The sequence below is a fragment of the Pristiophorus japonicus genome, chromosome 3, assembly GCF_044704955.1.
Source record: "Pristiophorus japonicus isolate sPriJap1 chromosome 3, sPriJap1.hap1, whole genome shotgun sequence".
Classification (NCBI taxonomy): domain Eukaryota; kingdom Metazoa; phylum Chordata; class Chondrichthyes; family Pristiophoridae; genus Pristiophorus; species Pristiophorus japonicus.
The window spans coordinates 61,685,906-61,706,813 of NC_091979.1; the positions used below are offsets into that span (position 1 = coordinate 61,685,906).

At 44.0% G+C, this 20,908-nt stretch overlaps 1 protein-coding gene across 1 annotated transcript in view; it reads left to right on the plus strand.

Moving 5' to 3' along the window:
* LOC139259736 (von Willebrand factor D and EGF domain-containing protein) overlaps positions 1–2,779 on the plus strand; it is a 446,188-nt gene extending 443,409 nt beyond the window's left edge. The window contains exon 31 of the mRNA XM_070875369.1: positions 606–2,779. Within this exon, the coding sequence (XP_070731470.1) occupies positions 606–626 (21 nt within the window). The 3' untranslated portion in view covers positions 627–2,779. The remainder of the gene's footprint in view (positions 1–605) is intronic.
* Positions 2,780–20,908: the final 18,129 nt, after the last annotated feature.

Here is a 20,908-nt window from a genome sequence, read left to right on the forward strand (position 1 = left end):
CACCCACCCCATATTCATCAATGCTTTAATCGCACAAGGTAATGTGGATTCAGCATTCCCCTCCACCACTCTCACCAGATCACCAATTGCATACTGACCTCTGCTGATTGGCTTATCCACACGAAGTCAGGAATAAAATAAACATTTCAACAAAATTCAATATTATAAAAAAATCAGTGTAAATCACTCCTTGTAGATCTCAGTAACCAAGCCGGTCTTTTGATCCAGTCTATAGGATGTGTAGGACAATGACTCAAGATGACTTGCTCTGAAGAAACACCTGAGGGTTTATTTTCCAACCAGTTATGCCCAATTAACAGGCATGAAGTCAGCATAATCAATGAGACAATGGGCGGGGATCCGTTACACGAGACTCCCGCATATTTACCGCCCATCTGATTTTACAGTTGGGCTCTACACTGGTGCCAGAAGCACTCACCAGTTAATTCAAATTAAAATGAGGCCCCTTTAACATCTTTCAGCTATCCAAGCACTTTCTTGACAGTTTACTCTGTGTTGTTAGCATGCCAACCATCATGTAGCCTCCTGTGTTAGTAGAATGCTTGAAACACTATTCTTACCATTGTAATTTGTATGTACTGTAGCTTCCAGTCGGACGAGGATAATGAGCCAGAAGTGTCGGAGCTGGTTATTCTGACCTGTGATCAGTTACTGTGGTGGATTATGCATTCACGAAGCTGCACAGTGAAATGGTGTGAAGAAAACATCACTATGTCCACGTTTTCACATAAATATGTCTCAAAGAAGTGGTTTGGAACTGTTCCACAAAAAAATATATATCATGATATAACTGAAAATAGTAATTGCAGGAATTAAAGATGTTGCTGTAAGTTATTGTATAATTTATATATATATATATATATATCTCAATTAAATGTAATTTTCCAGTCATGTTACAGGATGGTAGACTGTACTGTTCATTCCACATCACTGTTGCCTGTATTCCCCTGTAGTCTGACTACCTCATAAATATAGATTGTTGCTTTCTCATGGGACCTATGTTCTCAGCTGAGACCATTAAACTTCACACTGCAGTGTCTACAAGTTGTATCTTGCAGCACATGACCGTTGACTTACATTATATTTGTGTATCATAACACCACTCTGCTCTTTGCTTTTATTGCATCGGCGCTAATACGTTAGACCCCATGCTGATTTTTATTCCAATAAAATGCAACTAACATTGCAGTAGGTGTCCCTGTTTTGTTATTCTCCCTGTATGTATTTCAACTTCAAATTTCCACAGCACAAAACTGCTCTTAATTTGGACTATCATATCCAAAAAGGCCAAAAAGATGTCATGGGAGAAATTGAAATGTCAGTCTGGTACAGTAAGAGTAATGGAAGTAAGGCACATTATCCTTCCAAATTTGTGGCTGGAAAAGGCAATTTTGGGGTATTTAACACAAGGGTAAAGTACAGATGCTTACAACTCTGTCACAGGTAGAAATTTGAGGCAGTGAATTAAAGGCATCATAATGGCACCACATTGAAGTGTAGTGGGTTAAGTGTGATTTTATTTTCCTATTGCTATCAATATACTAAGTAAGTCCCCTACCCCCACCCGAAGTACTGCTGTGCCAGGTATTGGAGAGGGTAGCTCAAAGTAGCCACCAGCAGTCCCAGATCTGGTTCATTCATGTGGTGGTCCCCAGCAATTCATAACCTATGGTGGTCTACCAGAGAGTCGGTGAGAACCCTGCAGCCAACCAACCAACACATAGGGAAGCACTTATAAGGAGTAGTTGGTTAGATGTCACACATCAAAAAAAAAAGTGCAAGGAAAAAGAGACAGAACCATGTCAACTCAAGCAGCCAGCATTCATACACTCCATAATACACTCAAAGTGCAGGAGAAGCATCCAAGAAGGCGCCGAACACCTCGCGTCTCTTCACCGGGAGCACGCAGACGCCAAGCGCAAACAGCAAAAGGAGCACTCGACAACCCAAACACCCCACCCACCGACCCCTTCAACCAATGTCTCCTCAACCACCGCCTGCCTCACCTGTAACAGAGACTGTAGGTCCTGCATCGGACTCTTCAGTCACCTGAGAACTCATTTTTAGTGTGGAAGCAAATCATCCTCGACTTCACTAGATATATTCAAAAAGGAGTTAGATGGAGTCCTTACTACCAGGGGAATCAAGGGGTATGGTGAGAAAGCAGGAATGGGGTACTGAAGTTGCATGTTCAGCCATGAACTCATTGAATGGCGGTGCAGGCTAGAAGGGCCGAATGGCCTACTCCTGCACCTATTTTCTATGTTTCTATGTTTCTAAGCATAGTGACTGCCATGCTGCGATTTTCATCAATAGACTACTGGTTATTAGTTTTTAAGATTTACATGGAAGTTGATGTATGTTATTCATTACATAAGGGGTACTGGAAGCAAGCCGTCATTGCATCCGAGTGTTCACCTTGCATTTACTCACTGCTGACTGGACTAATGCTGAAAAATTAGGCAGCCTCATGAATTTGATACAGCTTCTCCATCAGCTTTCAACAGCAATTGTGGGGACTAAAGCAATACATGGATATTTTCCCACACTTTCCACTCTTTTGTAACTATAACTAACTTATTATTGGTTGAATGAAAATATTAGTTTTATGGAAATGTTTTTGTACAATTTACTTTTGTATATAATAACAAGAAATTTTGAGTGTATCCTTATGGTATTGTTTAAGTAAAATCATATTTGTAATATTTCTTCTAGTTCATTTGTGAATGCTATTATTGAGTTCTGAATGTATATAGACCTGGTGCCAAAATAGTTGTATACCCTTCATATAATTTAATAAAATGCTTTGGAAAATGACAGAAAGTATTCTTTAATTAATTTTCTACCTTCAAAGTTTACTTAAATAGGCAAGTTCTCCTCTGAAGCAATCAAGCAGGGCTCCAGGTGACCACAATAGCCCATTGCTCATCATCACCCTAGCTAGCTAGCAATTTACGTCGATATAATTGGAAATGCCCTGTTCACTGAAGAGCTTGTTAAAGGACTGCAGCAAATCCATATCCACCACAATTTAGTGTCCTGTTCTAAACAGTAATAACAGCTCTTCAGTTAAATTTATTTCCTGCACTGTATCACAATTTGAAGTGAAAAATGAACCTGAATGGCAAACAGAGGAATTGTGTCCTTGATAATACAAGAATTTCTAAATACATCAGGCTTATTGTTGGGGTTACCAAAAGGTGTTCTACAGAATGCACGGGAATGATTGTGGGCTTACCAGGGCTGCAGGCTTTATTTCTGACCATTCCATAGTAAATATGCTGGGAAAACAAGCTAGAAGTTTAATTAGAAAGAAAGACTTGCATTTATATAGCACCTTTAACGACCACTGGACTTCTCAAAGCACTTTACAGCTAATGAAGTACTTTTGGAGTGTAGTCACTGTTGTAATGTGGGAAACGCAGCAGCCAATTTACGCACAGGAAGCTTCCACAACCAGCAATGTGATAATGACCAGATAATGTTATTATTAGAGCTTAATTGAGATGATATATTAATATAAAGCAATTCAACATGAATTGTTTTTCTAAAATTGAGATTCATTATTTTCACAGAAGCTAGAATTCAGACAAGTTACTGGCTATATCAAGACAGTCTGCACATGCTCCAATTACTGTGGGGAAGAACTAGTGTTAAGTGCAGTGCCAGGTCAAAAAATGGAGCTTATTTATTTGAGGCTGGTTGGATAGTGCTGATGCTTACTGAACTAAACATCCTGACTGATGCTTACTGAACTATGGCAGAATTCTCCGCTCAACAAGAAAACCAAACACATCCAACATAAAGAACTGAGTTTAAATTTTCCAAATTACTGACTTTGCAATTTTAGTGGTTTGCATTGGAGTTAGTGATGAATGGGCTGAGGACAATCAAGCGGACATGAAAACCATCTGAGGTTAGCTTGCTCAGCCCTCGGGGTAACTTCACATTACTGTATTACACTTTATCTTTGGATTCAAATGTTGAAGAGCTATCATGTGTGAGAAAATAGATTTGACTATTACCCAATAATTCACATCAGTGGACAATACTCTTAAATCAATGACATCTGTAGGCGACAGAACATAGACTATTTTCTGGCCTGATGCTTTCATTAATTGCTGGCTATAGGCTGCATAGAAAAGCTGAAAAATCGTGTGTTCAAGATAAACATAAGAGCAAATATTAACAAATGTTCAGAATAAAAGATGAAGTATTGCCTCAGTCCATAGAGTTGACTGAAAGTATATAATAATGACCACCACTTCCAGTTTTTGCTATTATAATATATTATTGATTCCTTTCATCGAAGTGTCAGCTGTGACTCAGTAGGTTCAAGTCCCACTCCAGGAGACTTGAGCACAAAAATCTAGGCTGACACTCGCCAGAGGTGCCATCTTTCGGATGAGACGTTAAGCCAAGTCTATTCTCAGGTGAACACAAAAGTTCCCACAGCACTATTTTGAAGAGCAGGGGAGTTATCCCTTGTGCCCTGGATAATATTTATCCCTCATTAACATCACTAAAACAGATTGTCTGGTCATTATCACATTGCTGTTAGTGGGAGCTTGCTATATGCAAATTAGTTGCTGTGTTCCCGACATTACAATAGTGACTACACTTCAAAAGTACTTAGTTGACTGTAAATTGCTTTGGGAGGTTCTGAGCATGTGAAAGGTGCTATATAAATGCAAATCTTTTTTCATAATCCTCAGATCAGTTGTTTACCGCTCTAAACTAGAAGTTGCTATCATTATTTTTACAATAGTTTGTCCACTCCCTAAAAGCATTTCAGACAATTGTAGAACCAACTACTTGTCAGGAAGGATGGAGTACTACAACAAATAACAACTGTGGCAGAACCTCCCCCACCCCCAGGTCAGAATGGCAGCCAAGTCCTTTGCTGTTTGATTATAACTGTTCAAGGCTGCAGACCCTAAAACTTGTACATGTTTTGTCACATGTATCAAGATAATAAAATTGTGAAACACTTGGCTAAAAGAACAAAGTAACTTGTTCTTTGTAACTTTGACAATGAGTGTTTAATGACACCTTTGCTGCATTATAACTTTATAGCACTAACATTATTTGTGGTTACACTGTCCACTCAACATAATTGTGGAGCGAGGGATGGCAAAGATCCATGCTCACAAAGTCGTAGCTACTGACTGCCAGTGAAACTTTTACCAATGAAATGGAATGATTTGCAGTTTGCAGTTTTCATTGGCAAATATACAAGAGAAAGCCTTAGCTTCATTTTTTTAAGTTAAATGTGGGCTGCGTTGGCAGTAGTTGGGCTTGTGTTGGTTGGTAGTCTCAATAGTACCATGTCTGGGAGGTAGTCTCATTTTTTGAAGTACTATCCTGCCACATTTCACGACACTGGCACCAAAAGGTTCAATATAAAAGCAGCATTAAAGCATTTTAGCAGCTCTCTTGGATAAAAGTCTCAGACAATATTTAATGCTTGTAATGGACACTTTCTTTCAGATATTAAGCTTTAAAATATTTTATGACTATTATGAAATTCTCTAACATTTGCCTCTCTGCAGTTTTTTTAATACATTTCTGATATTCTTAACATTATCAACACAATGTCCAGGAAGCCCTCATTTAACAAAGTAAAAATTCACCAGATCATTAACTTCCTCCACATACAAGCCAGTGCACACCATTGGCACTATCAAGGAAATTTAAGTGGTATGCCTAACCTTGAGGGTGAACAGTGACAGGCTGAATGGCTTTTTTTCTGATTCCTAATTTTTATTATGTTCTTTCATGGCAAGTGGGCTGGCTGCCAGCAACACCTCACAACTGCAACAAGACCACTTCTATGAGAAATAAATCATATCTCTCCCAAACATTCCAAAGTGCTTCTCATACATCAGTCACTGTTATGCAGGAAAGCACAGCAGCCATCTCACACACAGCAACATCCCGCAGTTGAATGGATTGGTAATTATTTTTGCTGAGGCTAGCCATAATAACAGGAGAACACCTTGATGTTCTTTAAATACTGACGTCAGTTTAAACATTCCAATGGATGGCAGCTGCAGCAATGCAATACTCCCTCAGTGCTGCACCGGTGGATCAGCCAAGATTATGTATGCAAGGCTGGAGTGGGGCTTGAACAAACAAACTTCTGACTCAGAGACAAGAACATCATCCATTAAGCCACGATGAGCCATAAAGTTTTGATGTGTTTCAGCTGTCAAAAGTGAACTTATTTGTAATGATACCATTTGAACATTTATAGATAATGAAATAACTGCTCAATATTTCATATTAATTTTCAGTGTAAGCATTTATAAACGCTCCCCTAACAAGCAGCCTCTGATAATGTTGCAATTCAGCAACCGTTAATATTAAATCTGCATAAGTCAGGTAGACTGCAAGATGAAGGTTGTAAACCAGTTTAACATAGAACACAACATATTACCCTCATTGGCTTGTGTTGAAACCCAATGGAGACCTACAATAGGCTGAAAATGGAAGAATGAACCAAGCAGTTAAATTGCAATTTATCAAATTGAGTTTCAGTATCCATTTTAACCTTCCTATATGCTGACTACTCCATTGCTTGATTTAATATTCAAGTTGCATCATGTCCTTGTTTCTGTCTCATGAGCATCTACTATTCCCACTAACTGTTAAAGTTTCAGATGCTGACCTATTCAGATAAAACTGTCTCTCTCCATCAAATTCAACACTGACCTGTAGTCCTAAGGTTAGTCAAATTAAAGCTGAGTCCTTGGGTAGATGGATTACACTTAGTATATTTCAGTCTTGAATGGCCAGATACCAAAAGGCAACTTAAGACTCGAGCAGCTAAAAAGAAAAGTGGCAGCAATGTTCAGGCAGCGAGCAATTTGTAGGTGCCTGAAATTCTGTCACATATCTCCCAGTACTTCATGTATTAAATGGTAGGTGCAATGGAAAAATATTTAATTGGTCCAACTTTGCCTCATGAGGACAGGCTAGCTCAATCATATCCGGTGCAAGGAAGCCTGAACAGCACCAGCCCTGATAGTGCAGAGTGGATCTACTATCAACTCAATAGTGTAAAAAGACACTTGAAGGATCAGTCAGGTGAATTTGATTTGGTGGAAACCAAATATTATACACTTTAGGGCATTTCTTCACAAGAAATATAATTGATATCATTGCTTCTCAGAAATATAATTAATATTGTAGGTCTCCATTGGGTTTCAACACAAGCCAATGTGGAGTTGAGTCCATGATCAGATCAGCCATGATCTTATTGAATGGCGGAGCAGGCTCGTGGGGCCATATGGCCTACTCCTGTTCCTATTTCTTATGTTCTTACGTTCTTATAATTTATTCTAAAATTAATTCAGTAAAAAAGAACATACATCTAGTAATTAGTTGAATTCAGAGGCCAATGTTTCCAACAATAATGTCCTACATGTGCCACTTTGTCATAGCACACATTTCCAGCAGGCCTGACGTGCTCTTGACCCTTCCAGTGTCACCAAGAAACTTATTTTAGCACCACATGGTTTTATGTAGCACCTTACCATGCCAACATGTCTAAGAACAGTTTACACAGTGAATTAGTTTGGAATACTGACTGTTATATAGATAAACACAGCAGCCATTCCCCACAAAAAGACAATGCCATGAATGACCAGTTAATCTGTATTCGATGAGAGAAGACGTTAGCCTAAAACTTCAAATAGTATCTTAACACCCACCTGGACATTCAGATGGGATGTTGATTTAACATCTTATCCATTCGATGGTCAATACTGCACTGATACATTGGCCCGGATCTTGTGGTCAGCGGCAAAGGAACAGTGTTCATCACGTTGACAGTTGATCATAAACCTTTGGTAAGCTTTTGAGTGGCAACTTGCACTAGTTAGAGATAATTTCCAGCATGGGACCCTCTCCAGGGATCTGGGTGTCTGTGAGTAGGATAAGAATCAGATTGAAGCATCCACACTGAGACACGCAGGGCTGGAAATTCGGTTGAAGGTTTAAAGCACTAATGTTGGGCGGTTGCTAAGTTTAGCATGGAAAATGGTACGGCAACCAAAGAATTCAGTGGTTGCACCCTGAGTGGAGTGGAGTGCAAAGGAAAGCGTTCCACACTTCTCTTAGGGCACGAGGCCGGGTGAGCAATTCAATGGGCTAGAACATCCACTTTTTTTGCATGCTTAATGCCCACTTAATGCCCATTTTACCGCTGAAATGTCGTATAACATCCATATATTGCCCATTTTGGCACAAAATGGAAACTGACGGGCATTTTTAGGAAACTTATCACCGGGCGTTAATTTCCCCATATGCTTAACGCTGGGAAAAGAATATTACCGTCCGCCCACTTTTTTGGGGCAGAATCAGCAGAATGGGCAAAATCAACGCCGATAATATCGCCCAGTGTTACTTTCCGCACGGAATTAATGCCGAGATTTAATATTAATGCCTGCCCACTTTTTTTGTCGTTAAGAGCATATTTACCCAAACTAGCGGCCATGGAGATTACCCATCGTCAATTTTACCACCTCACACACATATCGGCCACAATATCACTCGCCCAAAAAACTGCCCACAAAAAGTGGAACTAACCAGAACAAGCATCTGCGTGTGGCTGGCATTTGTTAAATCCCACTCTTACGTGAGGAGCTGAGATCCGAACGATTTGTCTGAAAGAGCGCTGATGTGAGTGACAACGCTGACACACTGCTGTGTGTGTGCAGCTCAGACATCAATGGTGCCCATCACCTTGGTGCCAGTTAAAGTTTACGTTGATTGATGTTAAGTTGTATTTAACCCTTCCATGGTAAGGAATCACCAGTGTGTAATGGTCCAGCTACCTGAGACAATGCGCAACAATGTTCAATAACAAAAAGTTAATACCAACATTGGTCTGAAATCATAAGCATCACAGTCAATAACACCCAACCCCCGCCCACACCCCACTTTTTCCATCATTGACATAAATCACATGTTCAACATGTCCAGCAACACAGAATACAAAGGCAAAGCAGGAGCATGGTCCCCAGTCCCGATACATTACAACAAATTGCATAAACCCAGATAGAGATACAACACACCCTTCACCTGCGCACATGCACCTCACTTTCTTTCCCCCCTCCCCTTATTCTCCCCACCTCTATCCCTTCCCCTCCTCACTCCATGGCGCCTGGCCGAGGAGCTCCTCAGGCGGTGCCTCATTGGGGAGGATGAAGGCAGATGTGGTGGTTGGATGGGTACAGGAGCGGGAGATGCCAAGGGGGCAATATTCTCTGATGCAGAAGCAGGATCTTGGTCCATGCTCTCATCTGTCATTTGCAGTGGTGGTGCAGAACCTGGGGTGGAGTGCTGCACTCGGGGACCACTGGGAAGTCTGTGGCAGCAGTGTTCCTGACTATCGCATCCAGGGCCTCTACCATCCATGGAATGTACTCAGTCATGGTGGCCAACTGTCAGGATCAATGCTTCGATGAGCTGGTCACCAGTGTCTACAGTACTCCTGGACAACTGTACCATCTCTCCGCTCTCATGTCGCGCTCGTGGAACAGACCTGCCGCGTCCATGAGGCCTCCGCGGGGTCGGCACTATTCAGGGGACAAGTGGGGTGCCCTGTAGCTAGGTGCTTGGGGCCGGTACCTCCAGAGTGGAGGCGGGAATGACCGGAGGACCTTGGGGTGGAATGGCTTCTGGAGCGTGGCGATGCAGGTTCTTCGAATTCCATGCCCTCATCCGTGGAGAACGGACCCAGCGGATTGACGGGCGAGAATCGGAGCTCTTCAGCCCCAGATGTAGTAGGATCGTCCGCCAACTCCTGCCCCATGCCCCCACCTTCTGGCCTCTGTGGTCTTGCTTGGGGCCGCGCTGCTGGCTGAGGTGGCGTCACTTCAGGGTCTGCAGATGCATCCGTGACTGTCCGGGGGTGCTTCCCCACAAGTGTGAGCACACACTCCTCCATGTCAGTGATGTCGCTGGAGACTGGTGGCCCCCCAACCGTTCGCCTCTGTAACTATCTGTAAACTTCGTCGATAGTTTATTTCTTGCGGATCCCACAAGGTTGTTCCATCGTTTGCGGCATTGGTCGCCGACGAGACCACCTCTGCTATCTCGGTCCATATCTTCTTGTAGGCCTTTTGGGTGGGTTTCCCACGCCCTCCATGTCAAATTACCCCAGCGTAACACGACCTCCTGCAGGAAGGAGGCATTTGCCTTGACTGAGAACCTCCTGGCTCTTTTGCGCCCTCCAATATGTTCCTCTCCCAGCTCACTGCTCTCTCCAGCATCAATCTCCACAGCGTGCTGTGATGCCTCCTCTCTCTCCATTATAGTCGGTCAAATATGTGGCTGGTAACACCTACTTTTGTTTGCCTACTTGCTGTGAAGTTCTAAAATCTCCCTCCTTTCTCCCAAAGCAGCCACACCACACCCAGACACGCCTTCAGTCCCTCTGAGCTCCCTCTCTCTCTGTCTCCGCTTCTGCGCATTTCATGATGACCCTTAACCTCCAGAATTGCGGAAATTGAGCGTTGCCATGCCGTTGCTAAGGACGGCTACACTTTAAGGCAGAAGGTCAGAAAAATTTAACACTACCGCCCATTTCATATCACTCGCGGTAACGCCCATTTTCAAAAATGGAGTCTAGGTGATTTGAGAATGGGTGAGAAGCCGATGATCTGAAAACCATTTTTTAACTGCCCACGCTGGAAATAATGTCCATTTTTGGGCGATATCCACAAAAGTGGAGGTTCTAGCCCAATATCCCATGCTAAAGAGCTGGCTTCATAGCAGCCTAAGAGAGGCCTCCCTGCAACAAAAACAAAAAACATTCCCTATACTTCATGCACCCGAAATAAAGTAAAACTGCAAAAAATATATATATATCACTCACACTTACCTCATGCCCTGAGCACCCCAGGGCAGCTCTGAACACCAGCTTTCTCTGGCGTGTCACTACGGGGCGCTACGGTTACATCACAAACCTATCGATACCGGGGACGTTGCATACCAACGCTACACTCCCGGGCGACACTCCTTACCGCCGCCGGTACCGGCACACTGAATTTGCCGAGCAGCGCGAATGCCAGTGCTCACGGCTGCAAACCCTTTAGCGCCCCTGTTCCAAACCTTGTGAGGGGTGTTGTCCAAATGAATTTCTAGCCCACAGAGTCTAAACCAGGAAGTATAAACCAGGAAGTATAAACCAGGAAGTCTAAATTAGATTTAATTTTATGTAAAATCATGTACAGAAAGCAAAATAAAGATTGGGAAAGAGAGATGGGATTAAGAGAGAGATAAAAGAGACAGACGGAAAAAGTAAAAAGTATATATTGTAATTTTTTTTAAATCTCCAACATGAATTAAATTCTGAAGGAATGAGAGGACACACTTGTAAAATTAAATTTTCAGAGCCAGAAAGGTTGTTTGGCAGTAATTATCACGCCGTTAAAAAATCACTTAGTCCCTGAATGCACTAGCCCGAATCATTTAGAACATAAGAACATAAGAACATAAGAAATAGGAACAGGCATAGGCCATACGGCCCCTCGAGCCTGCTCCGCCATTCAATAAGATCATGACTGATCCGATCATGGACTCAGCTCCACTTCCTCACCCGCTCCCCATAACCCCTTATTCCCTTATCATTTAAGAAACTGTCTATTTCTGTCTTAAATTTATTTAATGCCCCAGCTTCCACAGCTCTCTGAGGCAGCGAATTCCACAGATTCACAACCCTCTGAGAGAAGAAATTTCTCCTCATCTCTGTTTTAAATGGACGGCCCCTTATTCTAAGATCATGCCCTCTAGTTCTAGTCTCCCCCATCAGTAGAAACACCTGCTCTGCATCCACCTTGTCAAGCCCCCTCATAATCTTATAGGTTTCGATAAAATCACCTCTCATTCTTCTGAATTCCAATGAATAGAGGCCCAACCTACTCAACCTTTCCTCATGTCAACCCCCTCATCCCCGGAATCAACCTAGGTGAACCTTCTCTGAACTGCCTCCAAAGCAAGTATATTCTTTTGTAAATATGGAAACCAAAACTGCATGCAGTATTCCAGATATGGCCTCACCAATACCTTATATAGCTGTAGTAAGACTTCCTTGCTTTTATACTCCATTCCCTTTGCAATAACGGCCAAGATACCATTGGCCTTCCTGATCACTTGCTGTACCTGCATACTATCCTTTTGTGTTTCATGCACAAGTACCCCCCAGGTCCTGCTATACTGTGGCACTTTGCAAGCTTTCTCCATTTAAATAATAACTTGCTCTTTGTTTTTTTCTCCAAAGTGCATGACCTCACACTTTCCAACATTATACTCCATCTGCCAAATTTTTGCCCACTCATTTAGCCTATGTCCATGTCCTTTTGCAGATTTTTTGTGTACTCCTCACTCATTGCTTTTCCTGCCATCTTTGTATCATCAGAAAACTTGGTTACGTTACACTCAATCCCTTCTTCCAAGTCGTTAATATAGATTGTAAATAGTTGGGGTCCCAGCACTGATCCCTGGGGCACCCCACTAGTTACTGGTTGCCAACCAGAGAATGAACCATTTATCCCAACTCTCTGTTCTCTGTTAGTTAGCCAATCCTCTATCCATGCTAATATATTATCCCCAACCCCGTAAACCTTTATCTTTTGCAGTAACCTTTTATGTGGCACCTTGTCAAATGCCTTCTGCAAGTCCAAATACACCACATCCACTGATTCCCCTTTATCCACCCTGTTTGTTATCCACCTAGCTCCCTAAACTGTGCCTGCAGGACTTCATCCCTCTTTCTACCTATGTCATTGATACCGATGTGGACCACGACCTCTGGCTGTTCACCCTCTCCCCTCAGAATGCCCTGTAGCCGCTCAGTGACATCCTTGACCCTGGCACCAGGGAGGCAACACACCACCCTGGAGCCACGTATGTGGCCGCAAAAATGTCTGTCTGCTCCCCTGACTATTGAATCCCCTACCACTATAGCTCTTCCGTTCTTCTTCCTCCCCCCCCTGTGCAGCTGAGCCACCCATGGTGCCATGGACTTGGCTCTGGCTGCACTCCCCAGAGCCACTATCGCCCCCACCAGTACTTAAAACAGAGTACCGGTTGGAGAGCAAGATGGACTCAGTGGACTCCTGCACTACCTGCCTAGGTCACCCACTCCCTCTCTGCCTTAAGCTGTGAGGTGACTGCCTCTAGGAACGTGCTATCCACGTTGCTCTCAGTCTCGCGGATGCACTGCAGTGACCCCAGCTGCCGCTCAAGCTCCAAAACTCAGAGCTCGAGTTGGTGCAGCCGGAGACACCTCCCGCACATGTGGTCGCCCCGGCCGCGCGAAGCCGCATGCCACAGGATGCGGAATCCATGAGACTGAGCTGCCCTCCCATCCTTCTAGTTACACTCGCAACTCTCGAGTACAACTAAATTCTAAACCTTAGCACAACACACTCAGCTGCTACTCAGCAAATAGCCTATTTAATTAACCAGCTCTCCTTAGGTATATTTACTGGCAGATGCTACTGAGAACAATGCCAAAGGTTTCCTACCGAAAGGAAAAAGAAAAATACTCACCAATCCGCCAACCAATCACTTACCCGCTTGGCTGTGATGTCACACTTTGATTTTGATTTTTTAAAACTTTTTGTCCCTGCACCAGCTGGCTCCTCCGACTCTCGGGCCCCTTTTATGGGCCTCTCGATCCTCCCGCTCCTGCCCCTGTGGCTCCTCCGACTCTCGGGCCCCTTTTATAGGTTTCTCGATCCTCCCGCTCCTGCTCGTGTGAGGAAGTAAGGATGGAAATTGTGGAGGCTCTGGCCACAACCTTCCAAACCTCCTTGGATTTTCTGGTATGTTTAGTGGGTAAGTAGTGGATAAGTACCGCAACTTCATGCCATTACATTGATTTCTGTACCGAATCCGTCGGCGAGTACTGTGTATCCCTGACAGCAACGCAGCCTGTGTATCTCTGACAGCAACGTCTGGATTTACACATTTCAATGCATATGTGCAAATGCCAGAAGTTGCTGTAATAACAGTGAGCTATTCTTAACATGGACCATTATGTACTCAAGTCCTGGTGTGGGACTGGAAGCCACAATTCTCTGACTCTGCTGCAAGAGTGCTATCAATTGAGACAACTGAATTTCTAGGTTTCCCCTGCTCAGTGTACTTTCCATCAATTGTTTACCCCTCCACCATCCAGTCAGGAACTTAATTGAATTCCTTCTTTGCTTGAGTAAAGCTAGTATCAGTATAGCTTTTTAAAAATTACATTTGAATAGCTTTCAAGTAATTTTGTTGAAATAGGTGTAAAATTAAGTTTATTTAGAAATGTTTACTTTAACGGAATGCACGAAAAGAGCTGCAAATTAAAACATTGTCTTTCGTATAAAATACATCTATTTTGAATATGCAAGAACTCTTTTTCCTGACCATAGCCTGTGTACAAATGTAAAGAAGAGAAACACTGGAAAACCAGCACATAAGCCAAACATTGCTGACTGAGCCTCCCACTGAGTGTGGGATAGGAGAGATCAAAGTGAGAGGATCTCTTTTCCTATTCAGTTGGCATTTGGTTTCATAAGGAGTATTTATGTGCTCGAAACAGTAGTGAATCTAATACAAAGCACAAAACATATCATTATAAAGACAGCAACTGTTATTCCTATTAATCCCACTAATCCAGCCCCTTGTCTACCATATCTCCTGCTTTATCTGTTTGTTCATTTATTGCTTATCTTCTAAAGAATATTTAATCCTCTTCACATAAATCCATCATCTCTTGTGGTTCACAAGATGCTTCAGTGGAAGTCATTATATTCACTATAGCCGTGTATGGCAGAACAGAGAAAGAACAGTGTTCAGTTTTAATCCCATGGTGAAACAGCTACAAAAGGACATTTTAAATGGGTTTTACAATCAAGATATGAACGACTAATGTCTGACCATAGTCTGTAACACCATGGAATATGTTTAACATTACATCTGCAGTGTTACCTGGTTTAAACTGAAGACACACACATGGCCTAAAGTCAATGAAGACATCACCACATCGGAATGGTAAAAATTCAAATATAGAGAAAGCAATACTACTACTCTAGAACTTTAACACATTTATTAAAATCAGAGGGAATAATGGGTAAACACATCAGTTACACTGGGAGACCAAATTGAATCACCCTGGGATTTACACAACATTGGTCCCAAAACAATACATCTGCTGGACAGTGTCAAATTTTCCAGCTGATTCATGGTCTCTGCTCCTAGGCAGAACATGAGAACAGTGGGATTCAAATTCATTTAAAGCAGCTTTTGAATTCAAGGACTAAGGAGATTTTTTTTTTAAACCAATGGAGGATTTATATTTTTATTAAGCTAATTAACTCAACATAACATTGTTACTTATCAGAATTTGTATCTCTCCTGTGAACAAGGTTTAATTAATGATCTGTCACATCTAGAAGTAAAGGCTAGAAATTGCGTTGTGCCCCGTTTGGGGGGATAACTTTTGAAGGAGCGCAAAAGTATTGGCAGGTGAAAATGATTTGCTGCTCCCAGGAACATCAACTTTGCACTCCAAGAGGGAAGTGGAGCGCTAACTCAAGCACTATCACTTCTCTTAGAACGTCAAAGTGTTTGAGAGGGACGGTAGCGGCAGAGCGCTGAACAATGTTCAGTGAATCGCTGCCGTCTTTGGAGGCTCCGTCCCTCATTTAAAGGGAAGAGCCAATGATGGGTTCAATCAATCTTCATGCTGTCTCTGTAGAGCCACAGGACCTGCGCTACATGCACAACAGCCCCAAGCACTCTAAGAAAGCGGAGGGCTGAGGAATCGCAGGGTCAAAAGCAATCAGAAAGCACTAGACTGGGTAGAGTTATAAAGTTTGCCCTACCTGACCGCCACTCTCCTTAAATATCGCTCCTCAAGCGGCCAGCCAAGGTGAAAATGCCTCCTGCAGTTACCGTTGTTGACGCCCGGTGATGCTGTTAGGGACTGGATGACGTCACGGTCCAGGGGGCGCAAGAGAGCAAGGCAGCAAGTGTTAGCGCCAGCGACAAACTGCCAGGGAATTTTGCGGGCATCGGTGAATTCTCCTCGCCTGATTGGTAACCCCTTATCGCCCCGTTATCATCCCTCCGCAGTCGCTCATGGGAGATGCAAACCAGGCTGATTTTCTCCCCCAAGCTCTCAATAATAAACCTTGCCCCTTACCTTGCTCTACATTTTGCTTATTTGTGTAACAACCCTGTATATCATCCATCCATATGGAAATAGAGGATCAGGGTAAAATTATTGTAGGTGGTCATATCCTCAGTTTTAGTTCAAGTATCTTCAGAGACGAAGAAGAAATGTTAACATTTTATCCATTTGAAAGTTTCACTTGGGATAGTTAACCTCCTGCAGGAAACCAAGGGAGGAATTTTCCAAGGGGGTCAGTGGGCATGATCAGTGGCGGGTCAGGTGGGAAAGAATTTTTTTTTCACAGCGGGTCGGGACCCCGCTGTCAACCCACACCATGTGCCTTTACCAAATGTTGGGTCTGTCGGCGCTGAGCAAACCTGACACGCAACAGCAGGGGAGGCAATCCAGGTCATTAGTGGCTCATTTACAGCCACTGAACAATGCTTTTTTCCCAGCTTTTTGAATTTGACAGGTCGCCCACCGGTTTCCCACTGTGCCTAGACCTCGTCTGTGAAGCTGAGGTGGGAGGTCACTGGCGCTTGCGCTTGATTTCTGCATGCTCTCGGCGATGAGACTCGAGGTGCTCAGCGCCCTCCCGGATGCACTTCCTCCATTTAGGGTGATCTTTGGCCAGGCACTCCCAGGTGTCAGTGCGAATGTTGTACTTTTTCAGGGAGGCTTTGAGGGTGTCCCTGTAACGTTTCCTCAGCCCACCTTTGGCTCATTTGCCGTGAAGGGGTTCCGAGTAGAGCGCTTGCTTTGGGAGTCTCGTGTTTGGCATGCAAACGATGTGGCCTGCCCAGCGGAGCTGATCAAGTGTGATCAGTTCTTTAATGCTGATGATGTTGGCCTGGTCGAGGACGCTAAAGTTGGTGCGTCTATCCTGCCAGGGGATTTGTAGGATCTTGCGGCAGCATCGTTGGTGGTATTTCTCCAGCGACTTGAGGTGTCTACTGTACATGGTCCATGTCTCTGAGCCATACAGGAGGGCGGGTATTACTGCAGCCTCCGTTTCGGATGCCCCCAAAAGTTCGTCACCATCCTCCGCCTGCTCCACGACGTCATGCAGGCCGTGATCCTTAACAACGGATCCACAACAAACCTAATCCATGTCCGAACCACCATCACTGTACCAGACAAAAGCATAAATTAAGCCATCTGCATTTCCCAAAGCTAGTGCACCATTGGTAATCATTAAACTTGGAGTATGTTCACCTGGCAAGGTAGTAACGGGGACATCTGGTCCCAAGGCCAAGACTGAAAGATTGAGAAGTCAAAGTTCAGAAGGGGGAACACTTTCTTCAACAAAAACAACAATCTGCATTTGTCATACACCTTTAAGGTGCTTCACAAAGGAAAAGCTAGGGAGAAGCAGACACTGACCAGCATTAGGAAAGATTTAGGGATGGCGAACATAAGCTTTTGAATATGGAGAATGAAATAGCAAGGAAAAGAGTTTAAGGCAAATATTCCGAAGTGTAGAACCGGATAGCTAAAAGTTGTGCCACCGAAGGTTAGGAAGGAAGGAGGAGCATTGTGAGTGTATCAGAATTCTAACAGTGAAGCATGTGGGCTGGGGCACAGGGATGAAGGAGATCACAGAGGTAGAGTAAAACAAGACTGTGCAGCAAGTTATAAACAGTGATATGGGGGACGAAATTGCCCTGTGCCCCAATTGGGGGCAGTAACCAGCTGGGGCCGGGACTTTCTGCGCATGGCGCAGAAGTCCCGCTGCGCTGCTGAATTGAGTTTACTGGCCCTCAAATGAAGTGGAGCGCAATCTCGCGCACTCCACTTCCTTTCGGGGTGGGTCCCAGAGTGCTACTAGGACGGGGTGTGATGCATTACGTGAATGCTCCACGTACCGCTGACACGCTTCAACGCCCCTCCCCTATGCACTCAGCAAGGCCCCAGATGGCTTCCACTCGATCACCAGGGCCGCATGGGACTGGGCCGGCAGCCCAGCACCCAAAACAGAGTGCCTCCGCAAACTGCTGGTAGCCTCCGCGCTCCGGAGCAAAAACTCTCCCCTGGAGCTGCTAACAGGCCTCAAACAAGGAGTAATTTTGCCCTCAGTGACATTGTCTGTCCCTACTTCAGAGATCTTCCTCAGTTGTATGCCCCTGCACGAACACTCTGTTCCTCTAATATAGCTCCACCAATTTCCCGAGAGCCGGCAGCACGACCCCCCCCCACCCACCCCCGGGTGAAAACTCTCCTCTGTCCTATTAGCACCTCTGGTGGGGGGGGGGGGGGGGGGCGGTGGCTAACAGGCCTCTAAAAATGGGGCAATTTTGCCCCCATGGTATTTTGGAAAGAGTGCTGAAGCACCAAGATATTCACAATAACATAGTTACTATTTGTAATATGATGCAGTTGTCCATCTCCAAGGTGAATATCTCTATCTCCAAGATCCATTCCTGCATTCTTCCTCCTCTGATATATGCAATGCCATGGATTAAATCTTAATGGCAGTTCCTATACACTAAGTACGTGTAATCTTTTATTTGGATGTAGGATTGATTTGAGGGGGTCCATTAATCTGATTTGATACCAGCAAGACTGGGGAAGAATGTTTCTTGTCTGGCTACCTCAACTGGTTCAGAGTTTATGGAAGAGGTAAATGCAACCCAAGTACAAAACTGATAAGACAAGGAAGTATGGAGGTCAGTGGAGCCACCTTCAAGAAAAGAAATATACTTGAATTTATCTAGTGTCTTTAACAACCTCAGGACATCCCAAATGCTTTACATCAAATTAAGTACTTTTGAAGTGTAGTCACTGTGGTAATGTAGGAAACACAGCAGCCAATTTGTGCATAGCAAGCTCTCACAAACAGCAATGTGGTAATGACCAGATAATCTGTTTTTATTATGTTGATTGAGTGCTATGGGATCTTTTACATCTACCTAAGAAAGCAGAGAACAGATTATGGTCTCATCCGAAAGTTGGCACTTCTGACAGTGCAGCGCTCGCTCAGCGCTGCAGTGGAGTGTCAGTTTAGATTTATTTGCTCAAGTCCCTGGAGTAGGACTTGAACCCACAACCTGCTGACTCAGAGACAAGAGTGCTACCCACTGTGCCACGGCTGATATATTTGTAAACTGCAATGGGTGACAATCAGTTTTTTCCCTAATCTCTAATTCATCCCATTCCTCCTCCCTAAGAATGATATCAATCAGCAGATAATTGCAATTTGGTATCAGAGAGGTTTCAAAGATAAGTACAGATTAGGAAGGCCATTTGCTCATCTATCTATGGGATATGTTCATGATGACAGCGGCCATCTGCTTCTCGAATTATTTCAGATTTTGACTATCTGGAAGAGAATTTCAAGTATCAGTCACCATTTGTATGAAGAAGTTCTTCCTGACATCAATGCTGAACATGGCTTTTTATAGTTTGTACTTATGGTCTCGGTGCCTGTGTCACTGCTGGCATTCGTTTCGAGAACCTCATTCATCTCAGATCCTTTTACATTCTTCCTTTTCAAATATTTATCCCACTCCGTTTTAAATGATGTTCTAGTCTGCCTCAATAGCCACTTGTGGTGAAGCATCCCAAGGTCTAATTGCCCTAAGTTCACAAATCTTCCATCCCCCTTGGTTCTTCCAGGTCTCCATCCCTTAGTTCCACAGTCACTCACCAGTGGAAACAATCTTTCACTATTTAATCACAGTAAGAGCCCCAGATTTCATTCAGTCCTTTACTGGCTCTTCCATATTGGCCCCCATTCCCACTGCATTCCCCAGTCTCCCATTGCTCAAGCCCCAATCCTCCTGACCCCCTATCCCTTTCGCTTCTCTTGAGCTTCCATCCCCAGTCTCTCTATCTCCCCAAGCCCCCATTTTACAGTCTCCCTCTCTCCTAAGCTCCATTCCTTAACCCCTTTCCCTCTCACTCCCCGACCTGAGGCCCCTATTCCCCCTATTCCCCCTATTCCCAGCTCCTAAAACCTCCCGATTCCTGATGCCTGAGATCTCCCACTGATTCCCGACTCCTAAACCCCTGCCCGATTCCTGATGCCCTCCCGGATTCCCGAGGACTCCACCCACCCCCATTCTGATCCCTGACTCCCAATTGTTTCCAGAACACCTGTCGATCCTGCTCTCTGCGGCGGCAGGATGGGGGTGACGTCACAAGCCAGAGGTCTTGTCACAGAGTAATGATGGGGGTGATGGGGGGGTCGCTGCTGCAGCAGGAAATTTAAATCGTGATGATCTCCCGGGCTGCTAGAAGCGGTGCCCGTTAGATCCACATCCCATTCCGGGAGGCTCCTGAGCAATCTGGGATGATTGCTAATTCTAAACTGGAGCGAAGACAGCTCGCATGCGCATGCACACAATTCTGAAGGAGGCAGTGCCTCACCTAAAACAATGACATTCTCCGATGAAGCTGTTTTTATATTGCGTGTGATGCACTCATAATAAAGGGTGAAACTGAGTACTGTGAACAATGAGCAAGTGTGACCTTAGCTCCTTTAATAAGATTCAGAGTGCAGGTACCTCGTGGGTGGCCTGCTTATATACAGTGCTCTCAAGGGATGCTGGGATCCCTTGGGACTCCAACAGGTACGCCCTCTGGTCGTAGTGTGATACAGGTTGCAAGGGGTTAAATACATAACATCACTCCCTCGTAAAGTTAATAGCACACTTATTTACAAGTTGAGAGAAAGCAGGAAAGGGGTACTGAGAGAATGATCAGCCATAATCT